The following is a 22,366-nucleotide window of genomic DNA, read 5'->3' as shown; positions in this document are numbered from 1 at the left end:
AAGACCTGAGATTACTCAATTTGGACAGCTGTTCCTGGGTCTTGGTTTTTGAAATCATACCAAGAAATATGTAAACATGTAAATAATATAAAGATCCTGTATTTTCAGTATTTACAAGCAGTGGCGGATTTAGAGTTAGTGGGGTCCTGTGCTCAGCTTCATTTTTGGGGTCCCTCCTTGGGATCCAGCCAAGAAAAAGAACATTCTCTCTTATCTGCCCCCCAACCCCGTTTTTCATTCTTTTTTCTTCATCCTCCTCCTATAAGTAATAGGAAGTAAATGAAAATAAAGTGAGGTACCTTGATTGTTTTTGTAGTCTAATTTATTTTTCCACAGACCACTTGAAAATTGCTGAGAGTCTCAACAGACCACTTAATGATCTTTCCAAATATTGTTTGTACCGTTAACTAACTATTGTGAAGCACTTTGGATAAGAACGCTTTATTAAAAAAAATGTAAAACAATGTTGGGGTGAAGGGTCTGGCCAGGACTTAGGGTGCGGGAGGGAGCTTAGGGCTGGGGCAGGGGATTGGGGTATGGAGCGCTTACCTGGGCGACTCCCGTTTGGTGTGAGGGGTGTAGGTGGGGCTGGGTGCAGGAGTCAGGGAGAGCAGGGGGCTGGAGGGGTATGGGAGGGCAGGAGGTGTGGAGGGTTGCAGGAGTCAGGGAGCGCAGGGGGTTGGGGGTGTGTGAGAGGGTGCAGGAGTCAGGGCATGGGGTGTGTGGGGGCTGGATATGTGTGGAGGGTGCAGGAGTCAGGGAGGGCAGGGGCTGGGGGCATTTGAGGGGGGTGCAGGAGTCAGGGCAGGGGCTGTGTGCTGGGGTCGTGGGGGTGCTCCCAGCCCCCTGCCCTGAGTGGCTCACAGCAGGGGGGTAGGAGGGTACATGTAGGGGGAGTGCGGGGGCCACGCCATTGCTCCACCCTGCCCCAATTCCACCCTCTTCCCCAAGGCCCTGCCACCGCCTATTCTCCGCCTCCTCCCCCGATCACTCTGCGGCCCCATCCCTCTCCCTCCCGGAGTGCACGAAGCGCCAGCAAACAGCTGTTTGGCAGCAGGGGAAGCGCTGGGAGGAAAGGGGAGGGGTGGGAATGCGGTGCGCTCGGGGGAGAGGGAGGCAGGGGAACGGGGAGCTTGGCTACTGGTGGGTGCAGAGCCTGCAGCAGGAGCCTCAGGAGCCGGCAGGACCAAGCTTCTGCCCCCACAGCTGCCTGGCCCTGGAGCCCCCTGTCACTGGGGGGGCCCCATGCCAGGGCACCCTGTGTTTTACTGTAAATCCGCCTCTGTTTACAAGTCAAACATTGTATTGCAAAATCTGCATACAAGGTGACTCTATCTAGATCTTTAACCTGCATTTGAGGAGTTGAGCCAGGAGCAAGCTGGAACAAACAGTTCAATTTCTAAGACATATACAATTTTGACGGAAAAAGAAGTTGATAAGAAAACAGCCCAACTGAAAAGATGGGAGAGAGATTTGGACAAAGAAACTGATCTGGATGAGTGGGTATAGGAAAGGGGATATACATCTTCAATTTTGTGTAGGTCAGACAGAATTCTTTTTTATAAATTACTATGTAGATAGCATTTGACTCCAGTTAAGGTACATCATAGTTTTTCTATGAGGGAGGTGCTCTGTTGGAGGAGTTGCAGGGAAAGGGGAACACACTTGCACACGTGGTGGTTGTGTCCAAGAATTAGATGGTTTTAGGAGAAAATTATTAAAGAGATTCAACTGATGACAAAATGCCAGCTTCCTAGAGATCTCCTGACCTGCTTACTCACTGCTCCAGAAAAGGGCCTTCATTTTAAACAGAATGACAAATTCATTTCTTTTTTATTGTCAGCAGTTGGACTTGGTTTTCCAATAATTTGTAATAATGTGACTCCTCCTCCTCTGAAACTGCGATATAGTATAATATGGACTGTCCTCGTAATGGAAAAACTGTCACAGCAAGTATGTACACAAGAGAAGCACCAAAAATAGGATAGGCATTTAGAAATTCAGCCACCTTGTTTAGCCTACTCAGAGGAGGAGGGCTCCCCTGCCAGCAAGGCACAATGTTTAGTCGGGTTCCTTCAATATTAACCTGACCCTGAATAATTAATAAGTAATGCACAATGTAGTATGTTAATGTTTGATTATAACTTTGCCTTAAACACACACACACACACACACACAACCAAATTAGTACTTGGATGGATGAGTCTCTACCTCAAATAACTAATACTCTACTCGAAAATAGCAATGGCTGCTCCTTCTCTTTTATAAATCTGAGTACTCTGTCTGAAAACTTTACTTACAGGCCTCAAATAAATGAGACCATTACTGACACAATAAGTATATTCTCCTTTAGCACTGTAGGTAGCCCTACTACATTTGGATAGAAAGAGCCATGGTTAAATTTCTTGCTGGAATGCATTTGTCACAGAGGAGCACTCTCTTGGTGGCTTCCTATCTTCTGAACTCTTCGCTTGAACTTTGTACATTTTACATATTCTTGTTGGAATGCATTTGCACTGGCTGTTATTTATTTTGAATTTTCCCTTACGCATTTGTAAACTGTCACATAGGCGGACACATAGTTGGAGATTTCCTGTTGCAGGACAGGAATGGTGAGAACTAGACAGGATGGGCTAAATTCTGTGCTGATTTCACTGGAGCCACACTGGATAAAAAACAGCATAGAATTTGGCCCAATGAAAAGTAAAACTTTTAAGTGTGATTAAAATTTCAATAATAAACTATTCAAAAACAGAGATATGTCTAAACCAAAAACCTGATTCCAAACTTCCTCCTCCCAAACTTTGTGTGGTGGAGGTTGAAATTTGGTTCCAAATTTTCCAGTTGGGGACTGTAGCGAGGTGGTGGGATACCCCACAGCCCCACTGAGGGCCGAACCTCCCCTAATACCAACGTGGGCGGAGCCATAGGGTCCGTCGCCCACCCCTCAGAGGTCACGGCTCCGACCCGGAAGTATAAAAGCCCGCTTGCAGAGCTCAGTGGAGAACAAGCCGGTGGAGAGAGCAGATGTCTGTGGCCGAGCTCCCGCTTGGGAGACAGCAGCAGGCCGCGACCGGCCTTCTGACTCATCAGGCCGGCCGAGCCTACCCCTCGCCCGGTATCCTGAGCAGGACTGGCCAAGCCTGCCCCTTTCCAGCTACCCCAAGGAGGAGCCGAGCCTGCCCCTTTCCTGCTATCCCAAGGAGGAGCCAAGCCTGCCCCTTTCCTGCTATCCTGAGGAGGAGCCGAGTGTACCGTTCACTACCTACCTGGAGGAACCGATGCTGGTGAAAAGCACCGAGGACACTAGTACGGCCCAAGTGCCCTACGAGGGGGAGTGTGGAAGTAGCCCGGGGGCAGCTGACCCCAGTCTGGCTGCAGCACTGCCAGAGCCTATGTCAGTGTGTTGTGGCCAGGATCCACACTGACAGCAGTGAGTTTCCACCGCTTCTAGGGCCCCGGGCTGGGACGCAGTGGAATGGGAGGGCCTGCGTCCCCCCTGCCACCCACTCCTTGGGTGGCAGACTCCCCGTTTCTCCTGGCCTAGAGAGGCTGGGTTCCTGACTGACTATTTGATTGCTGCCCCGCCCTGACCTAGGGCCTGGGCTGCCACAAACCTTGACTCAGCCCCTGCTTAAGGGCCAGGGTTCCCGAACTATTGGCTCAGCCCCTGATTGAGTGGTTGCTGCCCCACCCTGATTGAGGGCCCGGGGCTTTTTCTGATCTATTGGCTCAGCCCCTGCTTAGGGGCCTGAGCCCCCAACCGTGTGTTTGCTGTCCCACACTACCGCTGAACCAGGACGGACGGCGGACCAGGGCGAGGCGGTGGGATACCCCACAGCCCCGCTGAGGGCCGAACCTCGGCCAAGACTACTACAGGGACCATTTCTATTTTTTAAAAAAATCAAATTTCCCAGTGTCCCTTTCTAACTTTTAAACTTATCACTTGTTCAGAGATCTATAAAGTGTAAAGCTAGTAGGATAACCAACGCAAATAATGATCAAAAGGATTTGCATCATTTAGGAGACTGACTTGTGGATGCTAAATACATTTTAAAGTAGAAAGAGAAATATAAGATAATAAGTCTGGGAGGAAGGTACCAAATTAGGGAACATGTGTTAAATAAAACAATTGTTCAGCACACTGATCAGGAAAAGGAATTGGGGTTACTGTAGAGAAATCATTAAACCCATCAGCTCAATTCAAAGCAGAGAAATGCTAAACAGGCCACGAGATTACTTTGTTAAGAGACAGACAGAAAAGAATACAAAACCATAGAGATGAAAGCACTAGTTAGATCCCAGTTAAAATACTGTGTGCAATACTGGCCAGCATGCTACAGGAATGATATTGTTGCCTTACAGAGGGGGGCAGGGTACAGTATTAATGATACTAGACTAGAAGAATCTAAGGGTAAGTCTACACTACACAGTTAACCCAGACTCTTGTACTGCCTGTGTTTTAGACTTAACCTCCCTACTATCCACACAAAAAACCTCTGACTTGGGTTTAGAGGTGTTTTAACCTGGGTTATCTTACTGGCTGAAGGTGAGGGTTAGAACCATGGTTCTGCTATAACACGTGCTGGAACCTACCCACTTTGCAGTGAAGACACAGGCTAAAACACTAGAGTGCTGATAGTCCTTCCAAACCCTTCTCACAATTCCCCTGGAAGGATAGACAAGTTCTTCCACAATTGACAGGAAACGAATCCTAGAGCTTCTCTGCACAAAGAATCATCATGGGTTATGCCCCAAGACAGGCAGACACACAGACAGACAAATACAAGTGAATGCAGAAAGAGTGAGGACAGAGTAATATGGGCAGGACATTGCAGTGGGGACGCTGACACCCAGGTATCAATCACTCAGGTTCATTGTGCAGTCTAGTCATAGCCACTATGTAAGGCAAAGTGGAAGGTTTTGTTAGCTCTAGTCATTAAAAGATTTTTTCCTGTGAAAAATTTTGATGAAACAGAAGTTTTTTCATGAAAATTTCCATTTAATCAAAAAGCTATTTTCCAAATGTTTTCAAAATTATGAATGGGATTAATGAGGTGGCAGGACAAACATTTTTCACCTTGGTGATCTTATAAACTAGGAAAATAAAATTGAAGAAATTAGGGATAACTAGCAACTTAGGTAGGACTAATGGAAGCAAAGGGTAACAAACATATTGGATAAGTTATTGAGGAAAGAGTGTACATGAGTTAGAGGGACCTGGATTTGACTCTGGGAAAAGAAGAAAGTGAGAGTGTTTTTTAAAGCAGGAAGATAGGCTTCGGATAAACCACTAGGGGACTGGGTGTATTAGGTTGGCTGGACTTTCCCTGATGCTAAAATTTTCCTTGTTCTAACCACGAGGAACTCTTCCCTCCACCAATAAGTAGGTAAATAAATACATAAATAAATAAAAATATAAGACAGCGGACACACCTGTGTCCCAGATAATCACAGCAATGTGTGATCCATTGCTGAGCCAACACAGTACAGAATGTACTACCTGATTTTGGCAGAGGGGGATTGGAAGGGCTCCATTAAAGAGAGAAGGTCTCCAGTGGATTTAAAAAGCTGCTTAAATCTTTACCATTTTCTCAAATTTTGTTTCCTCTCATTCTTATGTATTCTGTGTTTTCTCTTTCCTCCTATGACACTTATTCTGAATTTGCAGAGGCACCATTTGGCCCCATTCCAGGTCATTGTCTAAAGTAATTTCTTTGGAGGCTGAACATGAGACTCAATTTTTTTTCCAGGTGTTGAGTATATTACCTGATTGCTGCACTGCCCTCTGCCTCACTGACATTTTGGCAATACTCAGGAAAGTAGGGCACTTCAATGACAATCCATTTCTAATAATCTTTTAGGAAACTCAGATTAACAAAAAACTCATGTTAAATGATGCTGATGAGTCACTGAAACACCATTAGACTAAATCTGCATGTTTTTAAAAAAAAGTTCTTATGAACCCAGCAAGATCATCTTTCTTGTTTCCTAGCTCCAGTTCTAATCAGTTCTGCCTCTGCAAGCCATTGGGTGCTGGCCAAATTTTATAAATAGGACAAGAAAGCCTCTGATTTGTCTTGCTGAAGTTTCTTGGACTGTGTAACATTTGCAAGCAGCAATTCACGTTAGAGAAACTGAACAAAGACTTCAAACCATAGCTTATATGATCCTAAACAAGTAAGTAGTTCAAAAATTAGACATTCAGGATCAATGAAAGATCTGACACTTGATTATACGGTTGGGACTGTCATCAGAAGAAGAGGAGATGTCAATAGGGTGAGGATATAAGAAAAGGATGGAGTAGATAATATACTTACTATTTTGACTGGATACAGCAGAGCCCTCCTTCCCCCACTGCTGGGGTAAAGAAAGCCATTAATTACACTGCTCTACAGCCAAAATGCTTCTGAAATAAATGTAGTCAAACTTTACTAATTCTGGGTCACTGAGAATGAAAATGATGCTTAAAATTGTTGATTGGCTCTAGTTTTCAAGATATGCTATTGGCTCAGTATATACGACCCTTGACTTGGGAATGGCGGAGGATAAGTGAGTTATAAAGGGAAGGGATCTCAATTTAAACCAGAAATTACTAAAATACATCTTTGACTGGATCTATGAATAAATCTATGACTGGGTTTGGACAGTACTTGCTTTTTAGGCAAAACAATGAATGATGCAATCTGAAGCTGGTATTGCATCATACATGATACGGATTGCATCATGTTATTCCTAGAAGTCATGGATGATGCAATCATAACGAAGCTTACATCACTCTGCTGAACAAATTGCCCTATATCAGCTCTAGAAATCATAAAGTGTCGTGCTCTCTTATTTGTCAGTGTTTGATTTTGCAAAGGGACACATTTCTGTTTAGCCAAAGTGAGCAGAGATGCCTCGTACTTGTGTGAACAGTGCAGATAACTTCTGCTATGTTTGTGGTGAAGTGACTTTTGCATCACAAAAGCGCAGTATAACCACTATGGTTGAGAAAGCCTATCACCTTTATTTTGGCTGCAAAATTGGAGATCAGGACAAGAGGTGGGCCCCACACATATGCTGCAACACTTGTGCAACAAATCTTCGCCAGTGGTTGAACAGGAAAAGGAAATCTATGCCTTTTGCAGTGCCAATGATTTGGAGAGAGCCAACAGATCATACCAGCAATTGTTACTTCTGCATGGTGCCTCCAGTTGGGAAAGGTGTGTCAAAGAAGAAAAAGTGGACTGTGCATTATCCAAACATTCCATCAGCTATACGCCCAGTACCCCACGGAGAAGGACTGCCGGTTCCTGATGCACCAGAATCATTCTCACTTGAGTCAGACGAGGAAGAGGAAGAGGATGAAACTTCTGGTCCTGAACCATCAGTGTCACAGGACCCACATTTTCTCCCATCCTCCTCCTCTGAACCACACCTCATAACATAAGGTGAACTGAATGACCTTGTCAGGGATTTGGAACTACCCAAGAGTAAGGCAGAGCTGTTGGGCTCCAGACTACAGCAGTGGAATCTCCTGGCAGGTGATGTTAGGGTTTCCATGTTCCGTGACCGTCAAAAGGATCTTGTCCCATTCTTCTTCATGGAAGGTGATCTTGTAGCCTGCAACAACATCGATGGTGTGATGGCAGCCCTCACATCGTTCACGATCCAGATGAGTGGAGACTGTTCATTGATTCATCAAAGACGAGTCTTAAAGCTGTTTTACTGCATAATGGCAATGTTTTGCCATCAATTCCAGTTGGTCATGCAGTCCATATGAAGGAAACCTATGATAACATGAAACAACTTTTGAGGTGCATAAACTATGACCAACATCAGTGGCAGCTTTGTGGCGATTTGAAGGTTGTTGCTCTCTTGCTTGGTCTGCAGACTGGATACACAAAGTACTGCTGTTTTCTCTGTGACTGGGATAATCGTGCAAGAGATTCCCACTACATCAAGAAAGATTGGCCACTCCGACAGTCATTGGAGCCTGGGAGGAAAAGTGTTCAGCATCCACCACTTGTTGAATCAAGGAAGATTTTGTTACCACCCTTACACATCAAGCAGGGTCTGATGAAGAACTTTGTCAAGGCCATTGACAAAGCACAAGCAGCTTTCAAGTACCTCCGTGGAAAATTTCCAAGGTTAAGTGAGGCTAAGATAAAGGAAGGTGTCTTTGCTGGTCCTCAGATTCGTGAACTTCTTTGAGATGATGCATTTGACCATGCACTGCGTGGCAAGGAAAAGATGGCATGGAAAGCCTTCCAGTTAGTGGCAATAAATTTTCTCAGAAACAACAAGGCAGACAACTACAGGTTGTTGGTGGAAAACCTCCTCAAGGCATACAAAAGCCTTGGTTGCAACATGTCACTAAAGATACATTTTTTTGCACTCTCATCTAGATTTTTTTCCACTGAACTGCGGAGCAGTGAGCAACGAGCACGGCGAGCAATTTCACCAGGACATTGCAACAATGGAGAAACACTGTCAGGGCAAATGGAGCCCATCAATGCTTGCAGACTATTGCTGGACAGTGACAAGAGATGCTCCATTTAATGAATACAAGAGACAAGCCAAGAAGCGCCGAGTAGACACTGAATAGGACTAAACTATGTACATAATAGTTTTTTGCCTTTTGTTTCATAATGAATTTTATTTATATAACCCTTTTGCTGATTTTTAAAGTGTTACATAAACAGGACAGGTGAAATATCATGTAAAGCAACCATAAACACATGAAAAGACCTAGGTTTACAATTTATGATTAAAACTCTACTATCTACACAATATACATAGACCTAAAATGTCAAAACTTAAATATCTTAGAAACAGTAGCCAATCAGTTGTTTTAATTGTCATATTTGAATTCAGCACATCAAAATACATAATAAATAGCACATTTTATCTCTGAAGCAGACGACTTCTCAAAAATTGTAGACCAGTGTTATGGGTAGGCAGCTGGTAACCTATTGCTGGTGTCAATGGCTAGTTACAATCTGAGTATCTACTGCCATTCCATTATGGTCCAGGCGATAAAGTACAGCTATGCAATTATGTCAACAATACTCAGAATAAGCCAGATAGTTATTTTGAGATGTTACGCCCCTTGGAGCAGTGACTGTGTTTATTTCTATGTTTGTTAAGTGCCACACAATAGAACCCTGCCCCCCACTCATAATTGAGACCTCTGGGAACTACCACAACATTAAAAATAAACTGACAATACTGGGTGCAAAGTTAGGCCCAGACTGAAAACCTCTGAAAATTGAGCAATGAGATTATTTTAGATTCTTTCTCCATTTTGTTTTAACTGTTTTATGACCCCCCCCCTTTTTTTTTTCAATAGGAAGTTTGAAATGATTGTCTAGGCCCTGACTTCCTTAGCCACAGTCTTGGTAATTTACTTTTTTTGTTCTCTCATACAGGCTGTTTTTAATAATCATGCAAGTATGCACAGTAATTGGTAAGATAAATGATGACACTGTTATTCGATACATTCTTAGTTATTACTATTTTTAAAAGAGCTGCGTAGTGAAACTCAAATAACAAATATTTCCTTGTTTTCACTGGCATTCCTTCAATATGAGACAAATCTTTATTATGACAAGAAGTCTGTGTTTCTGTGAGCAATTCTCCTTGCTAAGATTAAATGCATATGATCATACTGAATTAACTGTTTCCACTGCAAATCACATCCTTTGAGCTTTCCCCTAAAAAATGTGGAATTTAGGTCCTGATCCTGCAAACCCTTATTCATGCGAGTGGTCTTTACTTCAGGGAGTAGCTCCCTTGAAATCAATGGCATCAATCCCATGAGTAAGGATGCCTAATAGGAGTAAGGGTTTACAGGATTGGGTTCTTAATTTGGACACAGTTTTAAACTTAAATGCAATGAAATAAGCCAAATCAGGACACTTAGTTCATGTTGTTCCCTCCTTCCTCCCCTTTTTCCTTTTGTAATGAAAGCAAAAAAAATTGGTCACTTGAGATTAAAACCAGCAAGGCAATTACTTGGGAAAGGTGACATAGCTCGTCCTCACATTGTGTAGTGTATGCTACAGAGACAGGACAGATGGTTGAGAAGGTTTGCTCAGCAATGAGGCAGCATGCAGGAAATCTGCATTACGGTGCAATGTATCCTGCCGTATGGGAGCCCATGAGACAGGAAAAAAGCTGGATTTTGTGGCTGCCACACTAGTAAATGCATCAACAAAAGTCAGTTCAGCATTAAGGACTGGAAGCCAAATTTTGCCCTCAAATAAACGTGGCAACTGGCATCCATGTGTTGAATACATGGATTCAAAGGCAGACATTAGCCAAGGATATTGATTCCAACGATCGCTGAATCAACTCCTTTATGCAAATGTACAGAAAGACATATTTTGCATCTTTGATCAAGCCATTCCTCAGATCACCTCAGTTGAAGACAGTTCAGGATCTCCCCAGCATCCTTTATTTCTACCACATTATCAGGTATTTTATGGTGAGGAAACTCATCCCCTTGACCCACCACTGACATTGCATGCATTCAAACAATGGAAAAGGTTATGCCAACTATGCACTGCCAGAGGAAAATATTTCTGAACAAAATGTGTGACCCTGACTGGTACTTATTATGAGATGAAACTTAATGCTTAATAAATGTATCCAACAAAAAGAAAAAAAAGTGGATTTCTCACATCCCTATGTAATGTACTGTTTGTGTGCAGTGAGGACATTATAGCTTCTGCAGAAACCAGAATTTTTAATTTCCGGAGTCCTGTGCATTTAAAATCTCAGCTATAGCATTTAATTAACACAGCGTTCTGCATTTAATTTCCTTGGCAATGGAAAAAAGAAAATACAAATAAAAATTTTGATTGCGCATTCAAATAACCCAATGTAGACACTTAGAATCAAAGAACTCCACTGAGTGTAATCAATGAAATAAATGCAGCTGTGTTTATTTCAATGGGTGGATGAGGGATAACAGAGAGGGTGACAGACAGGGTAGGGATTACAGAAGGGGAGAGATTACTGCTGCATGTTAGGATAAGGAGAAGGGTAGATGCTTTGTGACATAGAAAGCACAGGTATAAATCCTCTGGGCCTCATCTGTAGCCCTCTGTAAGGTCAAATTTGCATTCCAGAATGGCACAAAGCTACTTTTAAAGATGTTCTATATGGGCAGATAAGGATTCCCCCTGCACAGGGGAACACTAGGAAAACATAAAATAACCCACCATTCTCTCCCTGCTTGGTATAGACAGTATATAGGGGTTTAAGAGGCATCAGCTAGAGGCAGAGCTTGAGCACACAGCACTATATCTGATCATCAGTTGGTGGAACAGCTGCCTGTGAACATAAATTAGAGCAGCCCTGAGGCTTCTCTAATTTATAATAGGCGCTGCATTGGCCTCCGGCCAGCCTCAGGATTACTGGGTGCAGAAAAGTGGGGTAATACTACATTTACTCTCCCTCCCATCAACTGCACCAATCCCAGTTCAGGTGAACCTCAGGGTTAAGCCCCGAATATAGTACCAGTACCTAACTCATTGCTCCAAAAGACCTTTTGCATATGTCAGGTATGAAAGGAGCTGTAGAAACTCAAATTCCCTTCAGATAAGCAATGTAGGAGGAGACTTACCTGTAAACCAGACAAAAGAATAGAGCATTTGCTTATGTGGGGAAAAAATAACTGGTCTTCTCTTAGAGGGCCAACCTGAGTTTCATGGTCCTCAGCTAGCCACTACTCTCGTTTTCCTAAGGGCTGCTCTAACTTATGCTGGCATTGGCTGGGGATCGATGGAACACTAGGATCTCTGGCTATGCTTCTCCAAGGATCTGGCACTATTAGACAAATTCCTTAAAGAAAAGAAAGTTATTCCCATTCTAGATATAGGATCACAGAAGTTATATCTGGAAAAGACATATTAGGTTGTAAACATGAGACAACATTTGAAAGCCCTCTTCTCTTTGTTCCCTCAAAAATCTTGCCATACTTAGGAAGCAAGTGCAATATACCTAATAGAGCATTCCACTCAAGCAGAATCAGATACAGGAAAAAATGCAGTGCTGTAACCCCCTAAGATGCTTGCTGGTATGTCAACCCAGCGTAAAGTACACAGCTGGGATTCATTTCTCTGCCCTGGTGTTTCTCAAAGGCATACATTACTTTCCCCTTACACTGCAAATGCTGTCTCTACCCTTAATCTTTATTAGAAGGCTCTGAGACTTTATAATCCCTCATATTTGTTGCAGTGTGTGAGGAATGTGCTGTCATATGTAAAGAGTGCTGCAGACTGTCGAGCCAGCAGGACTAACATGACCACCCCTCACTGGTTTGAACAGTTTGGATGTAATAGCATATGGCAGATAAGGGACAGGATATCCATGTGACATAGCACAAGGGAATTTCAAAGAAAGGAGTCAGGAGAAAAGTTTCGCAAGGAATATGGGGAGTGAGCATTGAAAGAGTAAGAAGACAATTGTAGGAAGTTGTGGGAAAGTGTTATAGCTAAGAGGAGAGCATCATAGGGAGTAATGGGAGATTACGGTAGTGACATGGGCCAACATTTTCATAAGGGAGTGTCTAAAATTTGACACCTATATTCATGTGTAAGTACCTCATCGAAAGTAGCCTGATTTTCAGAGGGGATGTGCACCCACTGACTTCAGTGGGAGCAGCAGAGTGCTCATCTTTGAAAATCAGGCTGCTTTTCATTAGATACCTAAATATGGATGTGCGTGCCTAACTTTAGGCCTTCATGTTTGAAAATGGTGGCCATAGATAATTTACATTAAAAAGATATTTGGTGAGTTGACTAGACTGACAGCCTAGCAGAAACACACGCTACTGTGAGGAGGCTCTGATTTTGATTCCTGAGCTCATATTCTCTGTTTCCAGGCAATCAGGGGCTGCGGTACTATAAATGCAGTGGGTTGCGCAGGGGAGGGGGTTGGTATAAGGGAGAGCCCTGTGTTGCTTTTGAGTAACTCCCTCTGACTAGAATTTAGAGGAGACCCGATGAGATCCTGAGGAAGCCACATCCCTAGTTTTATGTATTTTTACTAAAAACAACTTTTGCAGTTCAGCTTTAAATTGTCTGATAAAATACCTACTGTATAACATCACTGAGTAGGGTATGTCCCTCTTCCTCCACACACAAATCCCTATGGCTATTTGGGTACTCCACTGATTATCTTACTGATAATATGAACACAATGCACAACAACAGCTATTGAAGAATTTAAAATAGTGGATTATTCTCAATGAAGCTTGGTGATCTACCTGGGATACTGTGGGGATATCTCTCAGGAAGCAGATAAGAGAGGTGAAGGAGGAGGTGAGATAAAACTCAGGCCTGGAATACTGGTATAGAGGGGTATAACTTGTTCAGGAAGGACAGGTACGGAAAAAAGGGAGGAGGTGTTGCATTGTACATCAAGAACGTATACACTTGTTCTGACATCTAGAAAGAGGTGAAAGATAGACCAATTGTACATCTCTGGGTGATGATAAAAGGCGATAAATAGGGGTAACGTCTTGACAGGGGATTACTATATACCACCAAATCAGGAGGAGGAAGTGGATGATGCATTTCTAGGACATCTAACAGAAATATCCAGAACACAAGTTCTCGTAGTAATGGGAGATTTTAAGTGCCCAGACATCTGCTGGAAAAGTATGATGACAAAACACAAAATTGCCAGTAAGTTCCTGGAATATGTAGAGGGCAATTTCTTGTTTCAGAAGGTAGAGAAAGTAACAGGGGAGGGGCAGTCATTTCAGACTTGATTCTGACTAATAGGGAGGAAGTGGTTGCAAATCTGCAGGTAGGAGACAATTTGGGTGAAAATGATCATGAAATGACAAATTTCATTATTCTAAGGAAAGGAAGGCGAGAGAGCTGCAGAATAAGGACAATGGACTTCCCAAAAGCAAACTTTAACAAACTCAGAGAACTGATAGGTAGGGTCCCACAGGAAGAAAACCTAAGGAAAAAAGGAGTTCAGGAGACCTGGCAAAGACAGACTATATTTAAGGCACAATAACAGCAAACCGTCTTGATGCAAGGGAAAGATAGGTAGAAAAGTAAGAGGCCAATATGGCTGCAACCGGAGCTCTTTAATGACCTAAAAATCAAAAAGGAGTGCTACAAAACGTGGAAACAGACTAATTACTAAGGATGAGTACAAAAGAATAATGCAAGTAGAGAGGGACAAAATCAGAAAGGCTAAGGCACAAAATGAGTTACAACTGGCAAGGGACATGAAAGGCAACAAAAAGAGGGTTTATAAATACATTAGGAGCAAGAGGAAGATGAAGGAAAGTGTAGGTCCACTACTTAGTGGGAAAGGAGAGCTAAGAACTGGTGACATCAAGAAGGCTAAAGTGTTTAAATGCCTATTTTGCTTCAGTCATAACTAAAAAAGTTTACTGTAACCAGATGCTTAACACAATTAATATTAACAACAAAGGGGAAGGAACACAAGTCAGATTAGGGAAAGAACAGGGAAAATAATATTTAGATAAATTAGATATATTCAAGTCAGCAGGATCTGACTAAATTCATTCTAGGGTACTTAAGAAACTAGCTGAAACAATCTTGGAACCATTAACAATTATCTTCAAGAACTCATGGGAGATGGCTGAGGTCCCAGAGGACTAGAGAAGGGCAAATAAAGTACCTATATTTAAAAGGGGGTACTAAGAGGACCCGGGCAATTATAGACCAGTCAGCCTAACTTTGATATCTAAAAAGATACAGGAACAAATTATTAAACAACCAATTTCTAAGCCCTAGAGGATCATAGGGCAATAAGTAATAGCCAACATGGATTTGTCAAGAACAAATAATGCCAGACCAACCTAATTTCCCTTTTTGGCAGGATTACTGGCCTAGTGGAGGGGAGAAGCAGAAGACATGAAATATCTTGATTTCAGTAAGGCTTTTGACATAGTCCCACATGACATTTTCATAAAAAACTAAGGAAATGTGGTCTAGATGAAATTATTATAAGGTAGGTCCAAAACTGGTTGAAAGACTGTACTGCAAGAGTAGTTTTCAATGGTTTGCTGTCAAACTTGGGGGATGTATCTAGTGGGGTCCCGCAGAAGTCTGTCCTGGGTTCAGTACTATTAATTATTTTCATTAATGACTTGGATAATCGAGCAGAGAGTATGCTTTTAAAATTTCTGGATGACACCAAATTGGAGGAGTTGCCAGCACTTTGAAGGACAGGATTAGAATTTAAAACCACCTTGACAAATTGGAGAATTGGTCTGTAATCAACCAGATGAAACTCACTGAAGACAAATGCAAAGTACTATATTTAGGATGGCAAAATCAAACACACAAAATGGAAATAACTGGCTTGGCAGCAGTACTGCAGAAAAGGATCTGGGGGTTATAGTGGATAACTTTAATATAAGCCAACAATGTGATGGAATTGTGAAAAAGGCTAATATCATTCTGGGGTATATTAACAGGAGTGTTGTATGTAAAATATGGAAGGTTACCGTCCTGCTCTACTCAGTACTAGTGAGGCCTTACATGGAGTATTGTTCTGGGAGTCATACTTTAAGAACGATATGGACAAATCGCATAGAGTCCAGAGGAGAGCTACAAAAATTATAAAAGGATTAGAAAACTTGACCTATGAGGAAAGGTTAAAAAATACTAGGCATGTTTAGTCTTGAGAAAAGAAGACTGAGTGGGGACCTGATAGCAATCAATTGTTCTCCATGTCCACTGAAGGTTGGAAAAGAATTAAGCAGCTTAATCTACAGCATGGGAGATTTAAGCTAGATATTAGGAAAATTTTTCTAACTATAATGATAGTTAAGTACTGGAATAGATTGCCATGGGAGTTGCGGAATCCCTGTCATTGTTGATTTTTAAGAGCAGATTGGACAAACACTTGTCAGGAATTATCTAAATTTACCTGATCTTGCCTCAGCACAGAGTTGGACTACATGACCTCACAATGTCTCTTCCAGCCCTACATTTCTATGATTCTACATTGGATGGGCCACAAATAGGGGATAGATTTATGTGAATAGGAAGGTGTGACAGATGTGACAATTTCCTGCAATATTTTTGGGAGATCTTACTGTATTAAGTTTATGTATCATCATGGGCCAGGCACTGTATGAATTCCATGGGGGAGGGTGACCACTACTCCCCCAAGAATTAAGAACAGTGGGAGATATGACCAGATATGATCAACCTGTCACATCCTGAACAAACCTTATGGAATTAAGATAAACTTGAATACCCAGTCAGAAGGGAGAGAGAGACGTCTCCACCTATGAGAGGCAATAGCTGTGAAGCTGAAAACCAAGAGTGAGTGCCCTTGCTAAACCACAGAGGGGAAATACAGGTGAAGTTGCCCTGAACAGTGACAGGGGACAATTAGGCAAATTCACTTAGGCTGTAACACCTCCAGAAAAAAGTACCACTGCCTGGAGAGGTTCATACATACTAGTTCAAACTGGAGTCTCCAGAGATTGACAAGACTGGACACCAAGCATGGACTACAACAGTAAATCTTAAAAGATGAAGGACCTCACACAATCCCTCCCAGGTCAAAACAACAATTCCCATTCCTACTGCTCCCATCCTCTGTCAGCCCCCCGCCACCTCTGCCAACCAGCCAGTCGATTTACCAATCTCCCTCTTGATCTGCTTGTTTAGGGTTGTAAGCTAAGTGAGCAGGCACATTTTGTATTAACTAAAGTTTCCGAGAGGTCTTCAAGGATAGCTGGATATATAAAAAAAAAAAAACATGGCAGTAATCCTACCCAGAGGTGGCTAAGGCACTGATAACTGTTGTGAGGTGCACATCTGAGAGGAGAGGTCAGAACCTTCTTCACTGAGCATATATTTAAAAAAGCACTCTTGGCTACTGCTTCTATCTGGGTATTCAAAAGCTGTGGAGGAGCTAGCAGGACTAACAGATTGCCAACTTTATTAAGAAGAACTCTGTGGAGCTCAAAAGCTAAATTGGTCCAATAAAAGATACCATCTCCATCCACCTTGTCTCTCTAATATTCTGGGACCGACATGGCTACAACAACACTGCATACAACTTTATTAACAAAAGATGGGCCTGCCCCTGCAGTCCAGGGGGCAGATACCATCTCTCCCTTCTCCTGCAGCAGGCTCCCTCTTTGGTCCTTCATCTCCTCAGTGTACAGAAAGCTATTCAACCATCCTTCCCACCCTACAATGGCCACCACAGAGTCACATCTGGGTGCATGAGCAAGGACTTTCCGCAGTGTTGCCAACTCTTGCAATATTTATTGTTTTTCTTAAAGCCCTAGCTCCTAAAGCCAAGAATCTCAACTTTCATTTGAAAAGTAAGTTTCATAGTTGAGGAGAAAAGGCTGAAAATATGACCCAACTGTAACCTAAGGGCTCAGAAACCAAGTCAAATGAAAAGAACCCAAGTTTTATTTATTTAATTGCATTATTATTTTTAAGACAATCTAGTAATATTTGGAGGGCCCAACTCATGATTTTTGAATGACTGAGGTTGGCAATACTGAAATAAGCACTCAACCTAGAAGTTTCCCCAAATAAAAGTACAGAAAGCCCCCTCTCCACAACCATTCTAGTGCAAATGACTCAACCCCAAAAGTCCATTCCTTACATTATCCGCCCCCCATTTCTGCCAACTAGATCAATCACCCCTATGGAACTGGAGGGGGTCCTTCACCCTAACCCCCTACCCAAAAGACCAATCACTGGTTCATTCTCAAACAGAACTCTTGATTCAAAAGGTATAGCCTTGCCATAAAACAATGCTCAAATCCCATTTCCACAATGGGACAAGTCAGCTTTTGGTCAGTCAAAACTTCCCTGCCGGTATGACAGTAGAAACTGGATGATCCGAAACTGCCTGGAGGCTTCCTCAGAGTCGTCAAAATTATTTAAATTAATATGACTCTAACTGAAATCATGATTATTTATTGTCCTATGGACAGTTTGTTCTCAATTACTCTGAACACTCTTGATCAGAGCGGCAGGTGGTGGACAGGTAGGAAGAATGGAGTTTTTATTGAACAGTCTCCCCATGAACAAGAGTGTTTATTCACCGTTCCATTAGGTCATCCATTTGCAAGACTAATATAGTGACGTCAAAGCCAGAATCCCAGTTGTTTGATTCATTTGATTTATATTAGATTCATTATAGAGATTACAACTTCATTTACTTTTGTTTGAAATTGATCTGCAATTTCCACTATTTATAGAGGTTGTTTGATCATACACTGCAGACTTTATGTAACTGTGTAATAAATCTCTCTCACACACATACCCCCCTCCTGCCCACCTACCCTCTCAGGTTTGACTCTTCCATCTTTTAATTTAATGTCATATTGACCATGTAGCCACATTAATGTAAAACAGTATCTCTCTTCCCAGTCCCCAAAACATCTGCATCACATTACATCTTTCCACAGAAAAATAATTCCTGCCCCTGTGTTTAGCCCACGTCCATCCCACCTCCACACATACCCCTGCCCCCCGCTGCCCCAAAAAAACAAAAACAAAAGGGAAAATGATTGTTACTTACTAGGAACTCCAGATACCAGCCGTAAGGGGCGTAACACTCGGAAAGCCCGCAGTGCTTTAACATCAAATCCGGCACCTTTCCCTCCTATTGAATTCACCCCATCTGCTTTGGTTGCTTGTTCTAAAATTGCACTAAAAAGCCTGCAAAAAGGAAAGAGGAAACAAGCTGTAGGCAGACAGCAAGGCTCAGGCTAAACAGAAAATTAACTAACATCGTAATATAATTGAAACTACCTCATATTGCATAAACCCACCAGATGTATCACATATCTGACTGGATAGTCATATGTAGTGGGGGAGAAAGAGACTCTTCCCCTATACAATATCCTGTAGTCTAGAAGAATGGGAACTGAGATGTAAGGCAGGAGACATACCGGTAAGTTCTAATTTCAGTCGTTCCTCTGATTGCTATTAATATTTCTGTGCCATTTGCAACCTTTATTAACTGACATTCTACTGTAGAAGGGCAATTATTCAACCATTTCAGGGCCAATGGAACTGGGGGCGGGGAGGGAGCTAGCATCTCTGCAATGGAAATAGTGTGTGGAGGTCTATGTTTCTGCCTACCCACCAATATCTGGGAGTGGACTCTGCTGTATTCACATGGAGGAAGATATGAGAGCAGATCTGGAGGAGAGGCTGTAGCAGGTGCCAAGGCCACAAGATCAGGATGACTGATGAGGAGCAGGTAAGACTTCCCAGCCCAGCCAGGTCCCACCTTCCAGCCACTACAGGTCCCAGCAGAGACAGCCAGCCCCAGGGAAGGGCAGGAGAGTGTGCACCAGCCATTAGCGTGAGATGGGAGATTGGACAGGGCATCAGCACCTGGGTGGGAGGCAATGGCGCACAGGTTGCCAGCTGCCAAGGAGGTGAGGGGAATACACGGCACCAGGCACCAACCCCAGGAACGGCAATGGGAACTACTGGGACATACCTTCCTAGCCTGGAGCCAGCTGCCCCCTCGAGTCTCAGTAACTTCCCTTGCTCCCTCTCCTATCCATCTGGTCCCCCATTCATAGGGAGTTCAGTCCCCTGATCTATTTTACATCTAACTCAGGTTCCACAAGGTCACTGCAGGTGAAACTGGCAATAGAACTCAGGTCTCATTTATTGCCTTTGAGAAGAACCATGTCATATTATGTGCGTGTGTAATCCATGTTAACAAAGTGTGGCCCTTTGACCCCCCCTAAGGTTAGATCATATGCAGAAGTTTATGAGGCAGATAAAGATAGGCTTTTAGATCCAGAGATTCCAGTTTCAAACCTTTGTGAGGACCAAACAGCAGCATTCATTACATTTGGCAATGCTGTTTCTATTCATATTCTATTTCCAGAGCTAGGAATAGAAGCCATGAATCCTAAAATCAAATATTCCAGGGCTATTTCAACAATAGTTGTGTACCGTGTGGCAAAGTATGCATCATGGCTCACTCTTATGGGCTGGTCCTAATAGAAGATAACAGCATATTTCCCTACCAGTTACAACTGTAGATGAAGTGGAAAAGGTCTGTGATCTGAAAATCTTGGGTTCAAACCCTAATGATGGCTTAAGGGGGGTAAAAGTGTAGGTATAAGTTAGTGTGAAGACTGGAAAAATGCAACTGTTGACATGATATCATGTCATATTACAAAACATTTTATTCAGAGGCGAATTTGAATTCTCATACTTGTTTTATTATGATATTTTTAGTGGTTTACTTGGGTTAATAGGAGCTGTCCCTTTAAAAACAGGGTGGGGCACTTAATTATAGAGTGTGTTTGAAGAAAGCAGAGCAGTGTGTGGGAAATGTTGTTTATGTGCGCAGAAAGTGGAAGACCCAGCCTGTGAAAGGTCAGAACTTGATTTAATACACTTATCTTTCAACAAAGTAAACTTCATTCTCGAGGTGCAACATTAGCATTTATTAGGAGAGTGAATTTCTGAGGGCATTACTAAGGAGCCACAAAGCCTTTCACCTTGAGGGCACCACTCTGAATCCAGTTCAACTCAGTAGAGATTAAAGAAGTTGTTCCCATCCAATGGTGCTGCTCTATCAGGTAAGTTTGGTGGGTGCCAGTTCCAGCTAAGATGCCACAAACTCATCATCATGCTTTGAACTAAACTGGCAGATTCAACAGAGAGGCCAAAAACTGCATGGGCCAGGGAGAATAAAATAGCCCTGTTGCCTCTAGAGAAAGTCCCCGCAGTTCAGGGTTGAGGTACGCTGGCAGGGCCATGTGTGGGAAGCTTGCCCCATAGATAAAAAGAAGAGTACATTCATTACAGCACTCAGGCCAGTACTGTATCTTTCACCAGCACTAATTTTCTTAAGCTGAAGTTGCTGGTTATATACACCTTAGTTGCAAATGTCCCAGCAGGAGCTACACAGAACTTGGCAGCTATGACGGGGGAGCTAGTTGACTCAATTCCAAGTCATAACTTAAAGTACTGCTGAAAAATTAACAACCATGTAGTGAGTGTGAGAGGAGGCAGGAGAGTAGAGGGGAGGATGTTGCAAATTAATGAACAGGACCAAGAAAACCTCTTGAAAAAACCTACAGTAGACACTGCAGGAGGTTGTGTGGTTGATTCAGTAGTTCCTGACATTCTCTTTCAGTAGATGAACCAGCTGAAACACTGCCACAGCATGATGTGAGAGAGCACTGTGCTGATGGAGGCATTTTCAATGAGATGTAAAAGCAAGGTTCTAACTCCTTGCAGTTATTGAAGATCCCCTAGCACCTCTCCAAAGGGTATGAGAATCAACCCTATTTCATCTCAGATAAGCACATTCTGCAACCTAACTTCCCGTTCCATTTCCAACTGGATGCAATATTTTCCACCTCCTATTTTAAACTGTTGTGTAGTGTTCTTGAGCATTGATAAATGATTTCTGAATCTCAGCCTAGAGGTCACTGCATCCAGTTTTGGTTCATTTCTTAAATATTAACTACAAAGCAAATAAAAGACTAATTCTGCTTCTTCTTAATGATGTATGAAGACATCCTAGTTATTTTCTTTTTTTCCCCAATATTTCTCCTGCTTCCTTTTTTAGGTCTGACACATAAGGTATTCTCTTTGCCAAGGCCCTTAGCCAGATCTTTGGAGGACCTCAATAGTGGCACGACAAGGCTGCTACCTGTACTGCAGCTCTTTATTCCCCTGTCTTTGTGGATGGGATGCTGATCCTTATAGTCTAAGAGAAGATCTTGTCAGGGGGCTCTTGCAAACAGAGGGAACTGAGGATCTGATATTTCCAAGGCAAATAACAAGCAGAGAAACACCTTTGAGAGAGAGTCTTTATACAGCATAAAGAAAAAGTAAAGGCCAAAAGATTTTTTGTTTTTGGCTTTACAGTTCACCTTTAAATATGGCTATTTTTTAACTCCAGGAAGGGTTTGTAAAGGTGGAAGTGCTTGAGTCTGCCCTTTAGAAAATTCCCCACAGACCTAAGGAAAGGCTCATTTCTACACCCAAGTTTTTGAATCTGTTCAGAATTTCAGACCCCTTGCAAATACCTTCAGTTCACAATCTAAGTAAGGTTGTTCTCTAAATTAAGATATTTTTCTCTTGGTAGAAACTGAGGGTCCTCAGAAAATACTGCTCTTAGGAAATGCATTACATGCTGTCTGGAAAGAAGAATATTCTTGTAACACAACACTTTCAAGTCATTTTTGTCAGGGAAGGAAATTTCCTTCTAAGTCATGATGAATTCCAAGGACAACACTCGTATCAGAACACCCTTTATTTTCCAAAAGGAGAAAAATAAAATCAAAAGAACTAGGAAACAATTTAATTAAGGATTAGCAGTGGTGGGATAGGCTTCATTAGACAGGTTG

General features: G+C 42.5%; 1 protein-coding gene across 17 annotated transcripts in view; it reads right to left on the bottom strand.

Annotated features, from left to right (window-relative positions):
- The window catches only part of CACNA1C (calcium voltage-gated channel subunit alpha1 C), a 724,164-nt gene that overhangs the window by 245,892 nt on the left and 455,906 nt on the right, over positions 1 to 22,366 (bottom strand). For all 17 annotated transcript variants that reach the window (XM_034781034.1, XM_034780951.1, XM_034780978.1 and 14 more), the window contains exon 5: positions 18,550 to 18,689. In XM_034781034.1, the coding sequence (XP_034636925.1) occupies positions 18,550 to 18,689 (140 nt within the window). The remainder of the gene's footprint in view (positions 1 to 18,549; positions 18,690 to 22,366) is intronic.

Source organism: Trachemys scripta, chromosome 1 (assembly GCF_013100865.1).
Source record: "Trachemys scripta elegans isolate TJP31775 chromosome 1, CAS_Tse_1.0, whole genome shotgun sequence".
NCBI lineage: Eukaryota > Metazoa > Chordata > Testudines > Emydidae > Trachemys > Trachemys scripta.
The sequence above is the reverse complement of the archived record's forward strand: the minus strand, read 5'-3'. Positions and strand labels throughout refer to the sequence as shown.